The sequence below is a fragment of the Salvelinus namaycush genome, chromosome 7 (genome assembly GCF_016432855.1).
Source record: "Salvelinus namaycush isolate Seneca chromosome 7, SaNama_1.0, whole genome shotgun sequence".
Taxonomy (NCBI): Eukaryota; Metazoa; Chordata; class Actinopteri; order Salmoniformes; family Salmonidae; genus Salvelinus; species Salvelinus namaycush.
The window spans coordinates 50,836,780-50,859,236 of record NC_052313.1 but is presented as its reverse complement, the minus strand read 5'-3'; the positions used below and the strand labels follow the sequence as shown (position 1 = coordinate 50,859,236).

The 22,457-nt window shown below is 44.3% G+C and overlaps 1 protein-coding gene across 1 annotated transcript in view; it reads right to left on the bottom strand.

Moving 5' to 3' along the window:
- Positions 1–5,783: 5,783 nt before the first annotated feature.
- LOC120051383 (leucine-rich repeat flightless-interacting protein 2-like) overlaps positions 5,784–22,457 on the bottom strand; it is a 42,615-nt gene continuing 25,941 nt past the window's right edge. The window contains exons 4-11 of the mRNA XM_038998223.1: positions 15,237–15,272; positions 14,997–15,122; positions 14,478–14,741; positions 13,535–13,664; positions 8,279–8,443; positions 8,058–8,137; positions 7,693–7,797; positions 5,784–7,506 (exon numbers count right to left, since the gene is read on the bottom strand). Of these exons, the coding sequence (XP_038854151.1) occupies positions 7,396–7,506; positions 7,693–7,797; positions 8,058–8,137; positions 8,279–8,443; positions 13,535–13,664; positions 14,478–14,741; positions 14,997–15,122; positions 15,237–15,272 (1,017 nt within the window). The 3' untranslated portion in view covers positions 5,784–7,395. The remainder of the gene's footprint in view (positions 7,507–7,692; positions 7,798–8,057; positions 8,138–8,278; positions 8,444–13,534; positions 13,665–14,477; positions 14,742–14,996; positions 15,123–15,236; positions 15,273–22,457) is intronic.

Below are 22,457 nucleotides of genomic sequence, written 5' to 3'. Positions count from 1 at the left end.
GGGGAAACGTGGAATGGTATCAAACATTTCCATGTGTTTGCAGCCATTTATTATGAGCGTCCTCCCCTCAGCAACCTCATTGATGTGAATGTGTTCAAGTTTTAAAGAAGCGATGGAAACTCCACAACAATGAAGTATAATAAAACATTATTACAACTCTTAATTAAGTTCTATAAAGAGTCCAGGTAACATCAGTGTGTGTTCCTCCTTCAGGATTATCATGCCACAGGGAATGGGTTTCCCCTGGTGGATGAGAAACAGACCTACACCCTCCTGTCCCTGATTGAGGCAGATGGTCAAACCACCATGACCTTCTGGAGGTCCATCCAGTCATGTGACCAGGAAGACTTCCACATCACCGTGAGTCAACTGTTTCAGACTCTTAACAAGTAATATGTGCTGAAAGTGTTCAGGATTGAAGGGGACAATCATGTTCCCTTGTCATAGACTTTCTATTCACAAGGTTTGTTTAAAAATATCTATACAACCTAAAGCCTGTTTTGAGAATTGTTCCACTTTTCCCTAAATGGAGCAAAAGTTGGATGTGAGGGTGGGCCAAAGTATCATTCCCCAAGAGGCCAGAAAGTAGCTCACACCCCTGAGAAATGGGATCTGCACCTATGGCCATTCCTGAGGTTCAATGCCGGTTTCTCTGGAGACTCATTTACATCCACCTACTGATTATTTTCACTTAGATTAAATTACCACAAATCAGGGATTTAGAACAATGGCTTAAACACGGAGGCCAGCAAACTTTAAAACTGTCCTAACCCTATATGGTTCCCAGAGGATTCACAAATCTAAGTGAAAATAGCATTGGTGCGGCTGGCTTCCGGGTTAAGAAGCAGCGCGGCTTGGTGGGTCATGTTTCGGAGGACGTATGACTCGACCTTCGCCTCTCCTGAGCCCGTTGTGATGAGACAAGATCATAACTACCCCCTTGGATATCATGAAAAAGGGTTAAAAAAAAAACCGAAAAAGACAATGGGGTGTAACTTTTAATGTCTCAACATTATGTAGTTAGTGTCTCCTGCATTTGAGGCTTTTTCTTCACGTAGTCAACCTGTCATTTTGTTCACCTGTGCTTGTATGTATTGTGACTGGAGGTATTCTATCCCTCTCATAGGCCAGTCCAGTGGGGGGGGGGGGGGGGGACACGCTCAGGGATTTCACCATGAGGCCAATGGTGACTTTAAAACAGTTGGAGATTAATGTTTTTTATTTGATCCCTGTCCCTGCAGGAGGCCTTCTGGTAGACTGTCATTGTAAATAAGAATTTGTTCTTAACGGACTTGCCTCGTTAAATAAAATGGCTGTGATGGATCAACATTGTAGTTAATCCACAATACTGACAGTGAAAAGGAAGCCTGTACAGGAATATTCCAAAACATGCATCCTGTTTGCAACAAGGTACTAAAGTATTACTGCAAAAAAAATGTGATGCAATTAATTTTGTATTCAGGACGAAGTTATGTTTGGGGTAAATCCAACACATTACTGAGTACCACGCTCCATATTTTCAAGCATAGTGCTGGCTGCATCATGTTATGGGTATGCTTGTAATTGTTAAGGACTGGGGAGTTTTTCAGGATAAAGAAAGTGAATGTAGCTTAGCACAGGCAAAATCCTAGATGACGAGCTTGTCTGCTTTCCACCAGACACTGGGAGGTGAATTCACCTTACAGCAGGACAATAACCTAAAACACAAGGACAAATCTACATTGCAGTTGCTTACTAAGAAGCCAGTGATTGTTCCTGAGTGGCAGTTTTGACTTACATCTATGGCAAGACCTGAATGTTTGTCAAGCAATAATCAACAACCAATTTAACAGAAGTTTGAAAAGGATAATAGGCTAATGTTGCACAATCCAGGTGTGAAACTCTTAGACTTACGCAGGACTCTCAGCTGTAATTGATGCCAAAGGTGACTCTGACATGTGTTGAATACTTATCTAATCAAGAGATGCATTTTATTTGATGTGTATGGTGTAGCTCGTTGACAAATCTATTTGAATCCGTTCTGTGTAAAGTTAAGGGGTGTGAATACTTTCTGAAGGCACTCTAGAGCATCACTTGTGTTCATGGTTGTCACACTCACTGCTTAGTTCAGGGACCTCACATCAGACATATGTATGATCTGCTACAGGGCTCTTTGCAGTGAGAATGTGCACCACTGCAACGTGACCACCTGTTGGTGTAAAGTGTGCTTGATTTGACCCTCTGCAGGAATGGAACGCAGATTGACTTCCTGGCTGTGGATGAGAACTATATCTTTGAGATGCAGGGGTTCATCAACCTGGCAACCATTAAGACCATCAAACCAGTAAGCATCCATGTACTTCCTGTATTTCATGGGATTCTTGATCAGGTCAACTGGTATTGTTAGTCATTAGGTCTTTCTAAAAGCAGTATCTCCTTTCTGCAGGGTGATGAGATTGTGGTGGAGTGCACCTATAACACAGCCACTCGCGAGGGAATCACGCAGTTGGGGCTGGCCACCACTGAGATGTGTCTGGCCTTTATCATCTACTACCCAGCCATCAGTGTTGACCACTGCTGGAGCCAGCCAAACATGCATGCATACACGGCCATGATGGGGAAGACCGACTACCAGTAAGAGCCTTCACACTGTCAGTTTCACCCAGTAAATGCATGCTCTTCAATCGATCACTGCCCGCACCTGCCCGCCCGTCCAGCATCACTACTCTGGACGGCTCCGACTTAGAATATGTGGTTAACTACAAATACCTAGGTGTCTGGCTAGACTGAACTCTCCTTCGACTCACATTAAGCATCTCAATCCAAAATGAAATCTAGAATCGGCTTCCTATTTCGCAACAAAGCATCCTTCACACATGCTGCCAAACAAACCCTTGTAAAACTGACCATCCTACCGATCCTCGACTTCGGCGACGTCATTACAAAATAGCCTCCAACTCTACTCAACAAATTGGATGCAGTCTATTGGTGCCGTCCGTTTTGTCACCAAAGCCCCATACACTACCCACCACTGCGACCTGTATGCTCTCGTTGGCTGGCCCTCGCTTCATACTTGCCGCCAAACCCACTGGCTCCAGGTCATCTACAATTCTCTTCTAGGTAAAGCCCCGCCTTATCTCGGCTCACTGGTCACCATAGCAGCACCCACTTGTAGCACGCGCTCCAGCAGGTATATTTCACTGGTCACCCCCAAAGCCAATATCCGCTTTGGCTGCCTTCCCTTCCAGTTCTCTGCTGCCAATGACTGGAACGAACTGCAAAAATCACTGAAGCTGGAGACACATCTCCCTCACTAGCTTTAAGCATCAGCTGTCAGAGCAGCTCACAGATCACTGCATCTGTACATAGCCCATCTGTAAATAGCCCATCCAACTACCTCATCCCCATACTGTATTTATTTATTTATCTTGCTCCTTTGCACCCCAGTATCTCTACTTGCACATTCATCTTCTGCACATCTACCATTCCAGTGTTTAATTGCTATATTGTAATTACTTCGCCACCATAGCCTATTTATTGCCTTAACTCTATCTTACCTCATTTGCACTCACTGTAAATATACTTTTTGTTTTCTTTTATCTACTGTATTATTGGTAACTCTGCTGTATGTGTCGAACTGCTATGCTTTATCTTGGCCAGGTCGCAGTTGCAAATGAGAACTTGTTCTCAACTAGCCTACCTGGTTAAATAAAGGTGGGAAAAAATAATAATCTGTTTCTAATCTGTCTGGTTGGTTCAGTGGATAGTCCAGACTATGTAAACCATAATGTCTGTGCCCCACAGAGGTATTGTGGAGATGTTGAAGACTAAAGCTTGGGACCAGGCGTCCATTGCTGTGCATGAGGCCACAATGAAGAAGGTCCCTCAGATCGGGTTAATCAGCAACGAACATGTAAGCAGCCACTCAATGACAATGTTACAACATCCAAACCTCCTGTTTATTCTGCTCCTCCAGAATAACTACACCATATGAGGGAAGCATCCTCAACATGATGGCTACCCCTTCCGTGAGTTGCAGGAGTGATCCAACTGGACTGGGTCTGTGACGAGTTACCTGGCAACAATGGCTTCTGGTTCAGAAGGCTGAATATCTTCAAAATGAGTCTCCCATGCAATAGTAGAAAGTGTCAACTTGTGTTTATTCATGATGTATAAAATGTAAGAAATCCATTGACGTCTTCCTATGATTTATGTTAAATGTCTTACCATGTCATTTAGGCTATAATAATCATTGTGGAAGTAGACCACGAAGCCTGTCATGCTATTGCACAGAGTTTTTATATTTATTTATGAGTAGACTGGCTGGCTAGGTACTAGAGTTTGGCTTTATGGACCCAATAACACTGCAATATGTACAGTTGAGTGTTTGTGCTGTAGTGTTCAGGCGTCCCACCTTAAGTTTCTTGACCACAGAAGTCCAACCCTTGCTGCCATAGCTCTTTGTTCAAACTCATTTTTGGTTCTATGGCCTTATGAGTTTTGAGAATTTTCTGTGCAGTCTAATTTTGATTGTACTGCTTAAACACGTTCCATCCTTGAAGAATGCCACAAGTGAATTATACAGTCACTGATTTCCTTTTTAAAATATGTAACAGTAGGCGATTTGGCTTTCCTTTACAGTCATTAACTTGTTCCAGCCCTTACATTTATTTTAAGTGATTGTCTTTAGCTTTCCTGCTGTAGTTATCAATTGTAATATGAACTATAATTTATATTTTTATGATGCACAGAATTTTGATGCAGATTTTTATTGACGGCAAAATCTGAGAACCGGAACTCTTAACGCTAGAATCCTTTATTTTAAAATGGTGTCACCATTTGATTCTTGGAGAATATATCTCGGGCCTATAAATGCCTCGAGTTTAGTTCAACTGTCATACCCCACCAGAATCCAAAATATACGCCTTTTCTACGCCAATGTTTGTGCATTGTATCGCCTCAACGGTGACATATCTGGCCTTTTCCTCAGCTTTTTATCAAAATGAGCACTGTTGCAGAGTATCTTTAATGTGGATATTCACATGTTGCTGCTGAGAAGGTAATTACATTAATCTCCAATTGCAGCTGACGCTTCATACAGCATGTGCTGCCTTTCCAGCTGCTTGTCAGCCATCAAGTATTCATGACGTGTAACTTCAAAATACATAAATCATCCCTGTATGCTACGTTTTGTATCATGCAAAATGCATCATACATGGATGAGTTCTGTATTTTGAAAGTTGCATATTTTAACTGGATGGCTGAGAAGCAAAAACATCTCCATGAACAAACAAAACAAATACCTAAGGTCCCGCCGACTGTCTTCTTAAATGGAAGAAAACGAAACTGAGGGACCTACCTGAATTTACCCAACAGAATTAACCCAACAGTTGAATAATTAACGTAGCCGGTCAGGAGAATGAGGTTAAGGATAGGGTTAGCTAAAATGGTAGTTTTCAACAACTGTGGTCCCCGACACGGCCACTCGTTTGAGCTAAACCATTCTAGGCACAGCTTCAGAAACCATCAGTATTATAACACCGGTACTCAGTTCTGGTGAGCTCCTGCCAAAGTCATGCTCCGCACCACAATGGAGAAAGACATGACACGGCAGTGTAAACACTTTCCCCTGTCATGTTCTGAATGTCCAAAGTGAAGAGAAATTCTGCTTGTTTCTCTTCAGCATCCCATAATGTGGCACGACATCAGGCTTTTCCCTCTGCTGGTTGTCATAAATCATGAATGGGTTAGGCATCTTTTACAAAACTATTCACATGTGAACAAATAACGTTTTAGTAGAGAGTTTGCATTAGTTTAATGTGGTGCATGTCAATGCTACCTCAAACATCCTCTACATTTCTCAAGTAAAGCAAGGACCATACAGCCTCACCTTCCCAAAGACATTTCCAATATTGCACAATGTTTACAATTAGCTTCATTCATGGACAAATAACAATAGTTTTAAAGCATGTAAACAGATGTAAGTTCCCCAAAAAGTAGATGTCCGAGCTCAACTAAAGTATAGAGGGTAGGAGGGGAAACGTAATGCACAAAACACAAGTGAACAACAATGCTTTCTTCCCCCTCAATAAGGCATGAAATGCTTGAGACTGAGGAGCAGGATAATAAGGAAACACTTCCCGTTATGTCGGAATATAACTGATGTTTTTATCTGCATGAGATCTGGTTTGTCAGATTGTCGAACATTTACATCAGGTGTTACTGCGACAGCCGATGTGATACGTTCCACAACTGTTGCAGTAGAAGTACATTATTCAACTGATTGTCGTTCCCCAATGACTCGTTTAAATTGCTCAAGGGAGGACATAGTATTTCAGACGTTAAAAGCTGGTGATATTTTTCCTCAAGTACCAGTATAATTTTCATCACGTGGCACAAACAATGAGATGAATAGGATAATCCTGATTATAAACTGGGTGGTTCGAGCCCTGGAAGCTGATTGGCTGACAGCCGTTGTATACCACGGTTATGACAAAACATGTATTTTTACTACTCTAATTACGTTGGTAACCCGTTAATAATAGCAAGGCACCTCGGGGTTTGTGATATATGGCCAACAAATAGCTCTTAGCCGTGGTATGTTGGCCATATACCACACCTCCTCGGGCCTTATTGCTTAGTTAATATTGTGCCATGTGTATTTCCACCCATCTGATGTACTTGACATATACCTACGGAGACACACACATATACAACATAAAAATAAACATCACCTTACACATTAACATCAGACTTTGGCTTGGGGGACAGGAGGGAGCAGAGTGCATTTTCATTTCAAAATATATTGACAATAAAAAAAGATTATACATGAAACACACTCCTTTTTAGTCTTTCTTCCTCTGTGGATGGATAAACTTGCTGGAGCAGACATGGACCCCAAGTAGCACAGAGAGATAGTGCCACGTGTTACAGAGAACAGAGAGAGATTAATGATTGGGAAGAAATGCTTTAGGGGTAATCATGGCACAGGGCGACATAAGAGCTATGAGAGGATAGGTCCTCTTAAGAGCTATTGGAGGAGGATAGGTCCTCTTAAGAGCTATTGGAGGAGGATAGGTCCTCTTTGCTGTCCGTTTGTGCAGAATATTCCCCCTTCACAAGTTAGTTGAGGAGTCCAGCCTCGGTCACAGTCAGTGAGGAGTGTTCCCAGGGTCAGTAACACGTTCCCTCTGTGTCTCTTGGTGAATCACTGGATATACTGTACAGATGGGCACAACACTGAATGAATCTGGGATTACAATATGTGTGGATATGTTTCATTGAAGCTTTTGCTCCAGCAAGTCCTCGCTTGGTTTGAATTTTCTGGGTGTGTGTTAATAGAATGCCTGATAGATCAAAGTTCAAAGATCATAGGGAGGTCAGAGATGCAAATAGCCATGACAACCAATAAGTACATCACTGCTGGGCCAATAGGGCGCTCCGATTAGCCTTCATCTTCTCCAGGCGCTTGGCCAGGTGGCTGTTACTGGCCTCCAGCTCATCAATCCTGTCCAGGGCAGACCTCAGCTAGAGAGAATGGAGAGAAAAAGTTTAGAGTTTGAGAGGGGAGAAGCAACCTAAAGGCAACAACGTATACCTGGCGTAGACTTGATGCAAAAAAATGTGGGGTTGACATACTAGATATGACCCAATGACTTGTGGGTTCTGTGATTCTTTGGTTGTTTTTGTAAACCTGACATTATAGTAGCCTACCTCTCTCTGTAGCTTGCGTTTCTCCACTTTGAGCTCGTCCTCTACTTTCTCTGCGCTCTCAGAGGCCGACTTGTAACGAGTCACCTGACCCTCCAACCGGATGATCTGGCCAAGAGAGAAATTAGGGGGTGAATAAATAGATTGATGGATGAAATGTGATATGCCTCATACTAGACTGAACACATGACTTACGCGACATATTCCATGGAGCTCCTAGTGGAGCAAATGGTCAATAGTCTCCAACCCAGACTGTACAAGATACTGCTTATTATCTCACGTTTACCATGAGGAACGTGATTGGTCAGGTGTTTCATGGATATAGTCATACAGGTCTTCCTCTGTCTAGGAACTAAAACGGTACTTACATTCTGTTCCAGGGCTGTGACTTCCTGTTCTGATTTCACCAGTTTAAACTTGAGGTCACTGATTTGCCGGTTGGCATCCCCTGTAGAAGAAGAAATAAAGATAGAAGGATGTTGTATAGGTTTCATAATGTATACTACACTCACACACTTGACAAAGTACACTAGGGAGACAGCCAGGTAAAAGGCTAGATCTGTCTTAGTAAACGTGAGATGTGACTCACTCTGTAAGTCGAGGATGTGGGGGTCCATGCCGTTCTCAAGTCCGTCCTCCTCAGGACTCAAACCCTCTGTCCCGTTCCTCTGTTTCCCCTCCAGCTGAGACTTCAGCCTCTTCACCTGATCAGCTAAACTCTCCCTCTCATCAACTATTTTCCTCAGTCTGACTTCTGCAATACAACCAGACAGCTGACTTTGAATCAGCAGCATGAAATTCTAACAGTTGGTTAGTAAAAGGGTAGTTTGAGTAGTCGAGGTCAGTAATAGAGTAGTTTTGTACGTCAACATTTACCACACGGTTCAATTAACAGCCTTGTTTTTTAGTTTCTAATCTGTATTATTTTTTTAATAGATACAACACATTGTACTTAATTCCCCAGATTTTTTTATATATATATATACACAGTACCAGTCAAAAGTTTGGACACACCTACTCATTCAAGGGTTTTTCTTTATTTAGACTTTTTTCTACATTGTAGAATAATAGTGAAGACATCACAACTATGAAATAACACATATGGAATCATGTAGTAACCAAAAAAGTGTTAAACAAATCAAACTATATTTTAGATTCTTCAAAGTAGCCACCCTTTGCCTTGATGAGAGCTTTGCACACTCTTGGCATTCTCTCAACCAGCTTCATGAGGAATGCTTTTCCAACAGCCTTGAAGGAGTTCCCACATATGCTGGGCACTTGTTGCTGCTTTTCCTTCACTGCGGTCCAACTCATCCCAAACCATTTCAATTGGGTTGAGGTCGGGTGATTGTGGAGGCTAGGTCATCGGATGCGCACTCCATCACTCTCCTTGGTAAAATAGCCCTTACACAGCCTGGAGGTGTGATGGGTCATTGTCCTGTTGAAAAACAAATGATAGTCCCACTAAGTGCAAACCAGATGGGATTGCATATCACTGCAGAATGCTGTGGTAGCCATGCTGGTTAAGTGTGCCTTTAATTATAAATAATTCACTGACAGTGTCACCGGCAAAGCACCATCACACCCCCTCTTCCATGCTTCATGGTGGGAACCACATATACGGAGATCATCCATTCACCTACTCTGCTTCTCACAAAGACACTGCGGTTGGAACCAAAAAAAAATAAAAATAAATGTTTTCGCAAATTTGGACTCATCAGACCAAAGGACAGATTTCCACCAGTCTAATGTCCATTGCTCGTGTTTCTTGGCCCAAGCAAGTCTCTTCTTATTATTGGTGTCCTGTAGTAGTGGTTTCTTTGCAGCAATTCAACCATGAAGGCCTGATTCACACAGTCTCCTCTGAACAGTTGATGTTGAGATGTGTCTGTTACTTGAAATCTGTGAAGCATCTATTTGGGCTGCAATTTCTGAGGCTGGTAACTCTAATGAACTTATTCTCGGGGTGGCAGGTAGCCTAGTGGTTAGAGTGTTGGACTTGTAACTGAAAGGTTGCAAGATCAAATCCCTGAGCTGACAAGGTAAAAATCTGTCATTCTGCCCCTGAACAGGGCAGTTAACCCACTGTTCCTAGGCTGTCATTGAAATTAAGAATTTGTTCATAACTGACTTGCCTAGTTAAATAAAGGTAACATTTTAAATAATACGTTTTTTATCTGCAGCAGAGGTAACTCTGGGTCTTCCTTTCCTGTGGCGGTCCTCATGAGAGCCAGTTTCATCATAGTGCTTGATGGTTTTTGTGACTGCACTTGAAGAAATGTAAAACGTTCTTGAAATTTTCCGGATTGACTGATCTTCATGTCTTAAAGTAATGATGGACTGTCGTTTCTCTTTGCTTATTTGAGCTGTTCTTGCCATAATATGGACTTGGTCTTTAACTATTTGGCTATCTTCTGTACACCACCCCAACCTTGTCACAACACAACTGATTGGCTCAAACGCATTAAAAAGGAAAGAAATTCCACAAATGAACTTTTAACATGGCACACCTGTTCATTTAAATGCATTACAGGTGACTACCTCATGACGCTGGTTGAGAGAATGCCAAGAGTGTGCAAAGCTGTCATCAATTCAAAGAGTGGCTACTTTGAAGAATCTCAAATATAAACAATATTTTAATTTGTTTAACACTTTTTTACTACATGATTCCATATGTGTTATTTCATAGTTGTGATGTCTTCACTATTATTCTACAATGTAGACAATAGTAAAAAAGAAAAGAAAAACCCTGGAATGAGTAGGTGTGTCCAAACTTTTGACTGGGACTATATAAAATAGACAGTATATACTTAATTCATTGCAATTATAAAACATTTCACCCAACTGATCACAATCTGCAGTTCATTGAAAACCTGAGAATATGGACACAGTTGCTTACCACTGAAATACTGTACAGTATGTTGGAGGGACTGTGAGTATGGATGAAAAGAGTTTAAAACAGCTGACACATACAAATGAGTGGAGATAACATGTCATGGGATTGATATATTCTCCCACGTATTACCTATTTAATCATGTAATTGTTATCTAGTATGTTGCATGTAAAAACCTGACACATGAACAATACAGAATTGTTGTTGTGTAATATAATCCTGTCCCCTGTGCATAAATGGAAGCTTGGTGAGGTTCATGGAACCCAGAAATCAGTGCAATAGTGCAAAATAAAACAAAACCAATCGTTCTTCAACATGGTTCATTTATTCAAGGCACTAAATAAGTCATTAAATAAAACATGTAATTCCTTTGAGTAAAACAAAGAAACCCACAGAGACTGGCTGCAACCCCAGTCAGTAGTCTATTACACATCAAATAATACTTTGAGAGTAGTGATCATCAACTAGTTTACTTTGCAAGGATCTTTGCCTTTGCCCTTTCTATTGCCCTTTACTTCCTTTCTTACGCCTCTCTCCTGTTTCTGGGCTTCTTCCACTGGGGGGCGCTCTCTCTCCTCCTCCACCGCCTCGGGTAATGGCTGTATCTCTTGGCCAAGTGCCGAGGGTCCAGGTGACGAGCTGATGTGCTCTTCTTCTACAGGTAGATATGTTTCCTCCTTTTTCACAAGTAGAACGGCTTCTTCACAACTGTCTATATATCCAGTGGCCCCATCGTTTAACTCATTGTCTCCCCCTGCTGGTGAACTTGTTGAAGCCTCCTTCCATTCTGTCTGTTGCTCCTCCTGAATGGCTTCCTGCTGGAGATTCTCCTCATAGATGTTCTCCTCAATGATGCACCATTCTTCTCTCTCTACACAACTGGGTGATTCTGACCTGATCCTGTCTGGGCTGGGCTCTACCTCCTCTGTCCTGTCCGAGATAACCTCTCCACTAGAGTCGCTGATCCTCTGAGTTATAGCTACATCCAGTGAGTTTTCCGTCAGTACCTGATCACTCTCGGATAGTTTACATATACATTTACAGGTACATCCTTGTTTCTCCCTTGATTCTGCTACATCCATCTTCTGATCACCTTGAACTCCTGGTAAGGTCATTTCTAAGCTGGTCTCTAGCCTCTCTGGTAAATCAGGGATCACCTGTTTGTCTAGTTTAGTCTTCCCCTCTGTTATGATAGGTGTTACCGTTTTGTCAGAGATAGTGGATGGGGGCTCCTTTGCCTGAAGCTCTTTGTTATTTGGTTCATCTTCCTTCATGCCACATAGAGATTCCTGCCAAATCTGATCTGGCTTGCTCTCCACTGAACTCGACTCCAGCTCTTCAGCCCTCTCAGATAATTTCTGTCCGTCAGAGTCTGTGATCTTTGGCACAGTTTCCACAGAGCTTTCTGTACTGAAATGATCATTCTTATGTTGCTGAAGTTCTAGAGAATTCTGTCCATCTTTCTCAAATTCACTTAACGTGTTTATTATGAGCTGATCTGTCTTGATTCCAACCTCGTCAGGACATTCAGAGATAAACAGTTCAATAGAGACTGTAGATGAGACAGCAGATGTTCCAGTAGATGTTACTTGGCCAGTCTCTGCCTGATGCCCTGGTTTATTCTTCATCTTCATCCCTATTGTTTCTGTTTTGTTTAATGATCCCTGAGAGATGTGATTTGGGCTGGTCTTTGCCTCCCCTAGACATACAGAAATCCTCAGAATCATCTTCATCATCTCAGATTCCGTGATCCTTGAGTTTTCTGGAATGACTTGATCTTTAGTCCCAGGATCATACTCCTGGGTGTTCTCTCCTTGCAGGTCACTTTGAGATTCACTTTGGATTTGACTAAGAGTGGCCTCTGTCTCAACACAGAGAGTTGGGCCAGAGATGTCCTGTTCTTCAAAGTTAGTAGACATAGCTGTGAGAAGCTCTGTGTTTTCCCGTCCATTCTCGAGGTTTGTGTTTTCCTCACATTGTCCGTCAGTGCCACCGCTTACTGGTACAGCTTCCTTGTTACTTTCTCCACTGTTTTCCTCATTCTCTGCCTGTTCCAGAGATTCTGGTTCAAATCCTCTTTGATTCACCCCATCTCCATTGTCACCGCTACCATCTGTATTTTCCTTTTGAACCAAAATGTCTCCCTCAAGTTCAGCAGGTTCCACCAGGGTTTCTGTGTCGCAGTATTGGGGTTTCTCTACTTCATATTCAACCTGAGTCTCTTTGTCACCAAAATGCACCAAAATGGCTTCTTCAGGTGCAGCAACATCCACCTGGGTCTCTTGGTTACAGTACTTGGACTGCTCTGCTTCAATGTCTGTTTGTTGCTGCAGGCTGTCATTCAACTTGTCTTGGTTCAACTTGTCAGAAGAGTCTATCTCCAGTAGTGCCCTCTCCTGGTCATGTGAGTAGTTGTCAGCCTCATGTAGAAGTCTGCTTCCCCCTGGTGTCCTCACCTCGCCATGGTCCAACTGCATCTCTGGTGCTTCGCCTGGAAGATCACAGGGAATAGATTGGAGGGCCAAACACAGGTCATTCTTCAGCGTCTGAGATTGCAAGCACGGAAATTCAATGATTGCTGGAGGGGAATTAATTTGGAGCCATTTGTAGAGAATACAATCAAGGCCTTGATCCCGGCTGAATTAGAATGCAGAATCAGCAACTGACTCAACAGGATTAATTAACATTATGATGATAATCCCACGGAGGACAATACTGCAAAACAATGACATCAGAAAAAAGAAAAAGAAAGCCAACCATCCTCGTTTTGTATCCCATCATGCAACACAAACATAACCCTGACATTTCAAACAGTGATTCATCCAAATGACAGAAGACAAATCAAATACAAAACATGACTGCACAATATCATTCAACATGATTTGAGTAGGATGGTGGTAAATAAGCAGAGATCAGATATGAGCAATTGCACCGGTGGGTTATTTTCTTACCAAGCATGCTCTCCCCACCATGAGATGGCTGAGCCAATCGGGAGGTAGAGTCTGCACTGAGAGGCCCGTCAATCATCTGTCCTGCATCCCCATTGGTGGTTACTTCAGGTGACAGCACTATCCCATTTTTCTGATTTGGGAGAGAACGAGCAAAATAAATCTGAATAATCTTTCAGAAAGTCTTTTGCCCATTAGAACTTCCTATTGTTCTAGTGTTTGCTGACATGTGCATGGAGGCCCTCTTTGAAGTCATGATGAGGAAACCTTCACTCAGCAGTACTTCAAGGTGCTGTACCTTCAGAGTGTCTTTGAGGTGGACCACCTGATCCCTGAGCTTATCCCGCTCATCCCGCGCGCCGGCGTCTGAGAATTCCCTCTGCCTCTCTAAGGCCTGAGCCATACCCAAGCAGCAGCAGCAGGGGGAGGAGGAGGAGGAGGAGGAGGAGGAAAAGTGGGTAAAGAAGGGAGAGAAGCATTGAGGGGAAAAAAGAGATACAGTGGAAATGTCTTGGTTAGTTTGGAGCGTTAAACTTGAGTAGCTGACAGAGGAATGGAAGCGTTTTCTGTAGAACTTCCTGGAGCAATAATGCGGCTAACAGTTTGAGGTTCACCCTCTATTCCGCGAGCGTACCCCAATCTTTTTCTCCTTCCATCCGAGGGTCTCCTGCAGGTCGGAGATCTCCCTAACACAGCTGTCCCGTTTGAGACGGAGCTGGCCCACCTCCTGGCCACGGGACGAAAGCAAGATGGAGGAGAAGAAGGGACAGAGGAGAAGGGAGGGACAATCAGCATGCAGAGAGTATGCAGCAGGAAAAGAGACTACAGCAAGTTTAGCAAGAGGCCTAAGTTAGATCTATGTTAGTGTTATGTTCTGAGAGGAAGTACTGTTTTTGTTACCGTATTGTTGTTAGCAGGAAGTCTTTGTGATGACCTGAGTACTCACGGTTAGCAGTTCTTCACTCTGTTTCAGCGTCTCTCTCATCTCGTTAAACTGGCGCTGCAGAACACTGTGGGCGTGTCTCTCCCTCTCAAACTCCTTGGCCTTGTCGTTGTACTCTCGTTTAGACTCGTACAGCTGCTCCTCCAGCTCAATGAGCGAGTCCTTCAGCGTGTCCACCTGGTACATGAGGTTGGACTTCTCGTTGTGTAGCTGGGCGTTGGACACCATGGCCTTACGGTACTTCTCCTCAGACTCCACCAGGGAGTCCTGTTGAGAGACAAAATGGAGGACAGTGGAGGGGTGAGAGGTCAGGGGAGAAACAAAGCAAAACAGTTAAGCAGTTAGTATCTCAACAACAACTACGCAGACGCTGTTCGTCTTCAACCGTGGAATACTTACTGTAATAATCGTGTTTCTGGAGTCAACAAAATAATTCTAAAAACATGGACTGTAGACCATGGAACATCTCTTTCTCAGATATACTGTATGGTCCTACTCATAGAAGTATCTCTATGGTCCTACCTTTATCTCTCGAATGGAGGCCTCTGTCTCTACTGAGATAGAGGTGTCACAGCTGCCTCTGCGAGAGGAGGGCCCGCCCAGCGATGCTAGAGTGGCTGCTGAGAGGGTAGAGGCAGTCCTGGAACCCTGGGAGGAAACAAGACAGGGCCGTCTTGAAGGCTGTTTCACAACAGCCATATTCCCTACTTCATCTTTAATACATTAAAAGCTAGAGTTTCAGATCAGGTGTGTGACCCGTACCTTTTCCGGGAAGTCCCTGTCTGATCTCTCCTCCACCTGTAGAGGGAAAAACAACTTGGTTACTCTCAGGAGCGGAGATACACATATTTACAATGTCACTAATTTAGTTGATTGACACACCATAAATCGAGGCCATGCCCATACTGTATCCGTCTCTGTATATCCACACACTGCATCACAACAAACATCTTTAGAGTCATTAACCCTCTCTGGAACCCCATCTGATTCTGAACCACGGAACCACTGGACACTACAGAGTTAGTCATATCATATCCACTGGACACTACAGAGTTAGTCATATCATATCCACTGGACACTACAGAGTTAGTCATATCATATCCACTGGACACTACAGAGTTAGTCATATCATATCCACTGGACACTACAGAGTTAATCACATCATGTTCACTGGAGACTACATAATTAAATTAGTCATATCCACTAGACCCTACAGAGTTAGTCCTATCCACTGGACACTACAGAGTTAGTCATATCATATCCACTGGACACTACAGAGTTAATCTTATCATATCCACTGGACACTACAGAGTTAATCACATCATGTTCACTGGAGACTACATAATTAAATTAGTCATATCCACTAGACACTACAGAGTTAGTCCTATCCACTGGACACTACAGAGTTTATCATATCCACTGAGACTACAGAGTTAATCTTATCATATCCACTGGAGACTACAGAGTTAATCACATCATATCCACTGGAGACTACAGAGTTAGTCATATCATATCCACTGGAGACTACAGAGTTAGTCATATCATATCCACTGGACACTACAGAGTTAGTCATATCATATTCACTGGACACTACAGTTAATCATATCCACTGGAGACTACAGAGTTAGTCATATCATATCCACTGGAGACTACAGAGTTAGTCCTATCCACTGGACACGACAGAGTTTATCGTATCCACTGGACACTACAGAGTTAATCATATCATATCCACTGGACACTACAGAGTTAGTCATATCATATCCACTGGAGACTACAGAGTTAGTCATATCATATCCACTGGAGACTACAGAGTTAGTCATATCATATCCACTGGACACTACAGAGTTAATCTTATCATATCCACTGGACACTACAGAGTTAATCACATCATATCCACTGGAGACTACAGAGTTAATCATATCATATCCACTGGAGACTACAGAGTTAGTCATATCCACTGGACACTACAGAGTTAGTCATATCATATCCACTGGACACTACAGAGTTAATCTTATCATATCCACTGAGACTACAGAGTTAATCACATCATATCCACTGGAGACTACAGAGTTAATCACATCATATCCACTGGACACTACAGAGTTAATCTTATCATATCCACTGGACACTACAGAGTTAATCTTATCATATCCACTGGACACTACAGAGTTAGTCATATCATATCCACTGGACACTACAGAGTTAGTCATATCATATCCACTGGACACTACAGAGTTAATCATATCATATCCACTGGAGACTACAGAGTTAATCACATCATATCCACTGGACACTACAGAGTTAGTCATATCATATCCACTGGACACTACAGAGTCAGTCATATCATATTCACTGGACACTACAGTTAATCATATCACTGGACACTACAGAGTTAGTCATATCATATCCACTGGACACTACAGAGTTAATCATATCATATCCACTGGACACTACAGAGTTAGTCATATCATATCCACTGGACACTACAGAGTTAGTCATATCATATCCACTGAGACTACAGAGTTAATCTTATCATATCCACTGGACACTACAGAGTTAATCTTATCATATCCACTGGACACTACAGAGTTAATAATATCATATCCACTGGACACTACAGAGTTAATCTTATATCCACTGGACACTACAGAGTTAGTCATATCATATCCACTGAGACTACAGAGTTAATCTTATCATATCCACTGGACACTACAGAGTTAATCATATAATATCCACTGGACACTACAGAGTTAATCTTATCATATCCACTGGACACTACAGAGTTAATCATATAATATCCACTGGACACTACAGAGTTAATCATATCATATCCACTGGACACTACAGAGTTAATCATATCATATCCACTGGAGACTACAGAGTTAATCTTATCATATCCACTGAGACTACAGAGTTAGTCCTATCCACTGGACACTACAGAGTTAATCTTATCATATCCACTGGACACTACAGAGTTAATAATATCATATCCACTGGACACTACAGAGTTAATCTTATCATATCCACTGAGACTACAGAGTTAGTCCTATCCACTGGACACTACAGAGTTAATCTTATCATATCCACTGGACACTACAGAGTTAATAATATAATATCCACTGGACACTACAGAGTTAATCATATCATATCCACTGGACACTACAGAGTTAATCTTATCATATCCACTGAGACTACAGAGTTAGTCCTATCCACTGGACACTACAGAGTTAATCTTATCATATCCACTGGACACTACAGAGTTAATAATATCATATCCACTGGACACTACAGAGTTAATCTTATCATATCCACTGAGACTACAGAGTTAGTCCTATCCACTGGACACTACAGAGTTAATCATATCATATCCACTGGACACTACAGAGTTAATCATATCATATCCACTGGACACTACAGAGTTAATCATATCATATCCACTGGAGACTACAGAGTTAATCTTATCATATCCACTGAGACTACAGAGTTAGTCCTATCCACTGGACACTACAGAGTTAATCTTATCATATCCACTGGACACTACAGAGTTAATAATATCATATCCACTGGACACTACAGAGTTAATCTTATCATATCCACTGAGACTACAGAGTTAGTCCTATCCACTGGACACTACAGAGTTAATCTTATCATATCCACTGGACACTACAGAGTTAATAATATAATATCCACTGGACACTACAGAGTTAATCATATCATATCCACTGGACACTACAGAGTTAATCTTATCATATCCACTGGACACTACAGAGTTAATAATATCATATCCACTGGACACTACAGAGTTAATCTTATCATATCCACTGAGACTACAGAGTTAGTCCTATCCACTGGACACTACAGAGTTAATCTTATCATATCCACTGGACACTACAGAGTTAATAATATAATATCCACTGGACACTACAGAGTTAATCATATCATATCCACTGGACACTACAGAGTTAATCTTATCATATCCACTGGACACTACAGAGTTAATAATATCATATCCACTGGACACTACAGAGTTAATCTTATCATATCCACTGGACACTACAGAGTTAATAATATAATATCCACTGGACACTACAGAGTTAATCTTATCATATCCACTGGACACTACAGAGTTAATCTTATCATATCCACTGGACACTACAGAGTTAATCTTATCATATCCACTGGACACTTCAGTTAATCATATCACTGGACACTACAGAGTTAGTCATATCATATCCACTGAGACTACAGAGTTAATCATATCATATCCACTGGACACTACAGAGTTAATCATATAATATCCACTGGACACTACAGAGTTAATCTTATCATATCCACTGGACACTTCAGTTAATCATATCACTGGACACTACAGAGTTAGTCATATCATATCCACTGGACACTACAGAGTCAGTCATATCATATTCACTGGACACTACAGTTAATCATATCACTGGACACTACAGAGTTAGTCATATCATATCCACTGGACACTACAGAGTCAGTCATATCATATTCACTGGACACTACAGTTAATCATATCACTGGACACTACAGAGTTAGTCATATCATATCCACTGGACACTACAGAGTTAGTCATATCATATTCACTGGACACTACAGTTAATCATATCACTGGACACTACAGAGTTAGTCATATCATATCCACTGGACACTACAGAGTTAATCATATCATATTCACTGGACACTACAGAGTTAGTCATATCATATTCACTGGACACTACAGAGTCAGTCATATCATATTCACTGGACACTACAGTTAATCATATCATTGGACACTACAGAGTTAGTCATATCATATCCACTGGACACTACAGAGTTAGTCATATCATATCCACTCCAGTCCAGGCTGCATGTTAGTTGTCCACTGTCAGTGTCACCCACACACCAATGCGTCCACACAGAGGCCCACCTCACATTGGCCAGGTCGGGACCATATATTCTTTGCTTGTACCAAAGCTGCAGTCTTTGTAATGTCCACCAAGGGGCATAAGGAACCTGAGCACTGTCAGCTGTCTATGAGCATTACCTTGGTGCAGAGGACACACAGGACAGACCATAGAGTTCAGATCTCTGGACAATACACTCTTCATTGGGATGATAATAAGTGGGCAGTCATTTAACAGAATAGAGAACAGAGAAAGGGATGTAAGGACTAGGCCTAAAGAAGGCTGCGGGTTAGAGGGAGTGACCAGTGAAGAGAGCTCACCACTGGGCTGGCACGGGCAGAGCTGGCCCTGGACGAGGCCCGAGAGTTGGAGCCCAGAAAACCACTGTAGTCTGAAGGCTGGCATAAAAAGAAGATGGATAAAATAGGAAAAGAGAAGGAAATGAAAAAGAGAGAGAGAGACGTTAGTCACAGAGTTTGTCAGTCAGCAAGCAGGGACAGACAGAGCTGAAGCAGGGACAGACAGAGCTGAAGCAGGGACAGACAGAGCTGAAGCAGGGACAGACAGAGCGGAAGCAGGGACAGACAGAGCGGAAGCAGGGACAGACAGAGCGGAAGCAGGGACAGACAGAGCGGAAGCAGGGACAGACAGAGCGGAAGCAGGGACAGACAGAGCTGAAGCAGGGACAGACAGAGCGGAAGCAGGGACAGACAGAGCGGAAGCAGGGACAGACAGAGCGGAAGCAGGGACAGACAGAGCGGAAGCAGGGACAGACAGAGCGGAAGCAGGGACAGACAGAGCTGAAGCAGGGACAGACAGAGCGGAAGCAGGGACAGACAGAGCGGAAGCAGGGACAGACAGAGCGGAAGCAGGGACAGACAGAGCGGAAGCAGGGACAGACAGAGCGGAAGCAGGGACAGACAGAGCGGAAGCAGGGGCAGACAGATCGGAAGCAGGGGCAGACAGAGCTGAAGCAGGGACAGACAGAGCGGAAGCAGGGACAGACAGAGCGGAAGCAGGGACAGACAGAGCGGAAGCAGGGACAGACAGAGCGGAAGCAGGGACAGACAGAGCGGAAGCAGGGACAGACAGAGCGGAAGCAGGGACAGACAGAGCGGAGGCAGGGACAGACAGAGCGGAAGCAGGGACAGACAGAGCGGAAGCAGGGACAGACTGAACGGAAGCAGGGACAGACAGAGCTGAAGCAGGGACAGACAGAGCGGAAGCAGGGACAGACAGAGCGGAAGCAGGGACAGACAGAGCGGAAGCAGGGACAGACAGAGCGGAAGCAGGGACAGACAGAGCGGAAGCAGGGACAGACAGAGCGGAAGCAGGGACAGACAGAGCTGAAGCAGGGACAGACAGAGCTGAAGCAGGGACAGACAGAGCGGAAGCAGGGACAGACAGAGCGGAAGCAGGGACAGACAGAGCGGAAGCAGGGACAGACAGAGCGGAAGCAGGGACAGACAGAGCGGAAGCAGGGACAGACAGAGCGGAAGCAGGGACAGACAGAGCGGAAGCAGGGACAGACAGAGCGGAAGCAGGGACAGACAGAGCGGAAGCAGGGACAGACAGAGCGGAAGCAGGGACAGACAGAGCGGAAGCAGGGACAGACAGAGCGGAAGCAGGGACAGACAGAGCGGAAGGAGGGACAGACAGAGCGGAAGCAGGGACAGACAGAGCGGAAGCAGGGACAGACAGAGCGGAAGCAGGGACAGACAGAGCTGAAGCAGGGACAGACAGAGCGGAAGCAGGGACAGACAGAGCGGAAGCAGGGACAGACAGAGCGGAAGCAGGGACAGACAGAGCGGAAGCAGGGACAGACAGAGCGGAAGCAGGGACAGACAGAGCGGAAGGAGGGACAGACAGAGCGGAAGCAGGGACAGACTGAGCGGAAGCAGGGACAGACTGAGCGGAAGCAGGGACAGACAGAGCTGAAGCAGGGACAGACAGAGCGGAAGCAGGGACAGACAGAGCGGAAGCAGGGACAGACAGAGCGGAAGCAGGGACAGACTGAGCGGAAGCAGGGACAGACAGAGCTGAAGCAGGGACAGACAGAGCGGAAGCAGGGACAGACAGAGCGGAAGCAGGGACAGACAGAGCGGAAGCAGGGACAGACAGAGCGGAAGCAGGGACAGACAGAGCTGAAGCAGGGACAGATAGAGCTGAAGCAGGGACAGACAGAGCTGAAGCAGGGACAGACAGAAGGGAAGCAGGGACAGACTGAGCTGAAGCAGGGACAGACTGAGCGGAAGCAGGGACAGACTGAGCGGAAGCAGGGACAGACAGAGCGGAAGCAGGGACAGACAGAGCTGAAGCAGGGACAGACAGAGCTGAAGCAGGGACAGACAGAGCAGAAGCAGGGACAGACTGAGCGGAAGCAGGGACAGACTGAGCGGAAGCAGGGACAGACTGAGCGGAAGCAGGGACAGACAGAGCGGAAGCAGGGACAGACAGAGCGGAAGCAGGGACAGACAGAGCGGAAGCAGGGACAGACAGAGCGGAAGCAGGGACAGACAGAGCTGAAGCAGGGACAGACAGAGCGGAAGCAGGGACAGACAGAGCGGAAGCAGGGACAGACAGAAGGGAAGCAGGGACAGACTGAGCTGAAGCAGGGACAGACTGAGCGGAAGCAGGGACAGACTGAGCGGAGGCAGGGACAGACAGAGCGGAAGCAGGGACAGACAGAGCTGAAGCAGGGACAGACAGAGCTGAAGCAGGGACAGACAGAAGGGAAGCAGGGACAGACTGAGCTGAAGCAGGGACAGACTGAGCGGAAGCAGGGACAGACTGAGCGGAGGCAGGGACAGACAGAGCGGAAGCAGGGACAGACAGAGCTGAAGCAGGGACAGACAGAGCTGAAGCAGGGACAGACAGAGCTGAAGCAGGGACAGACAGAGCGGAAGCAGGGACAGACAGAGCGGAAGCAGGGACAGACAGAGCGGAAGCAGGGACAGACTGAGCGGAAGCAGGGACAGACTGAGCGGAAGCAGGGACAGACTGAGCGGAAGCAGGGACAGACTGAGCGGAAGCAGGGACAGACTGAGCGGAAGCAGGGACAGACAGAGCGGAAGCA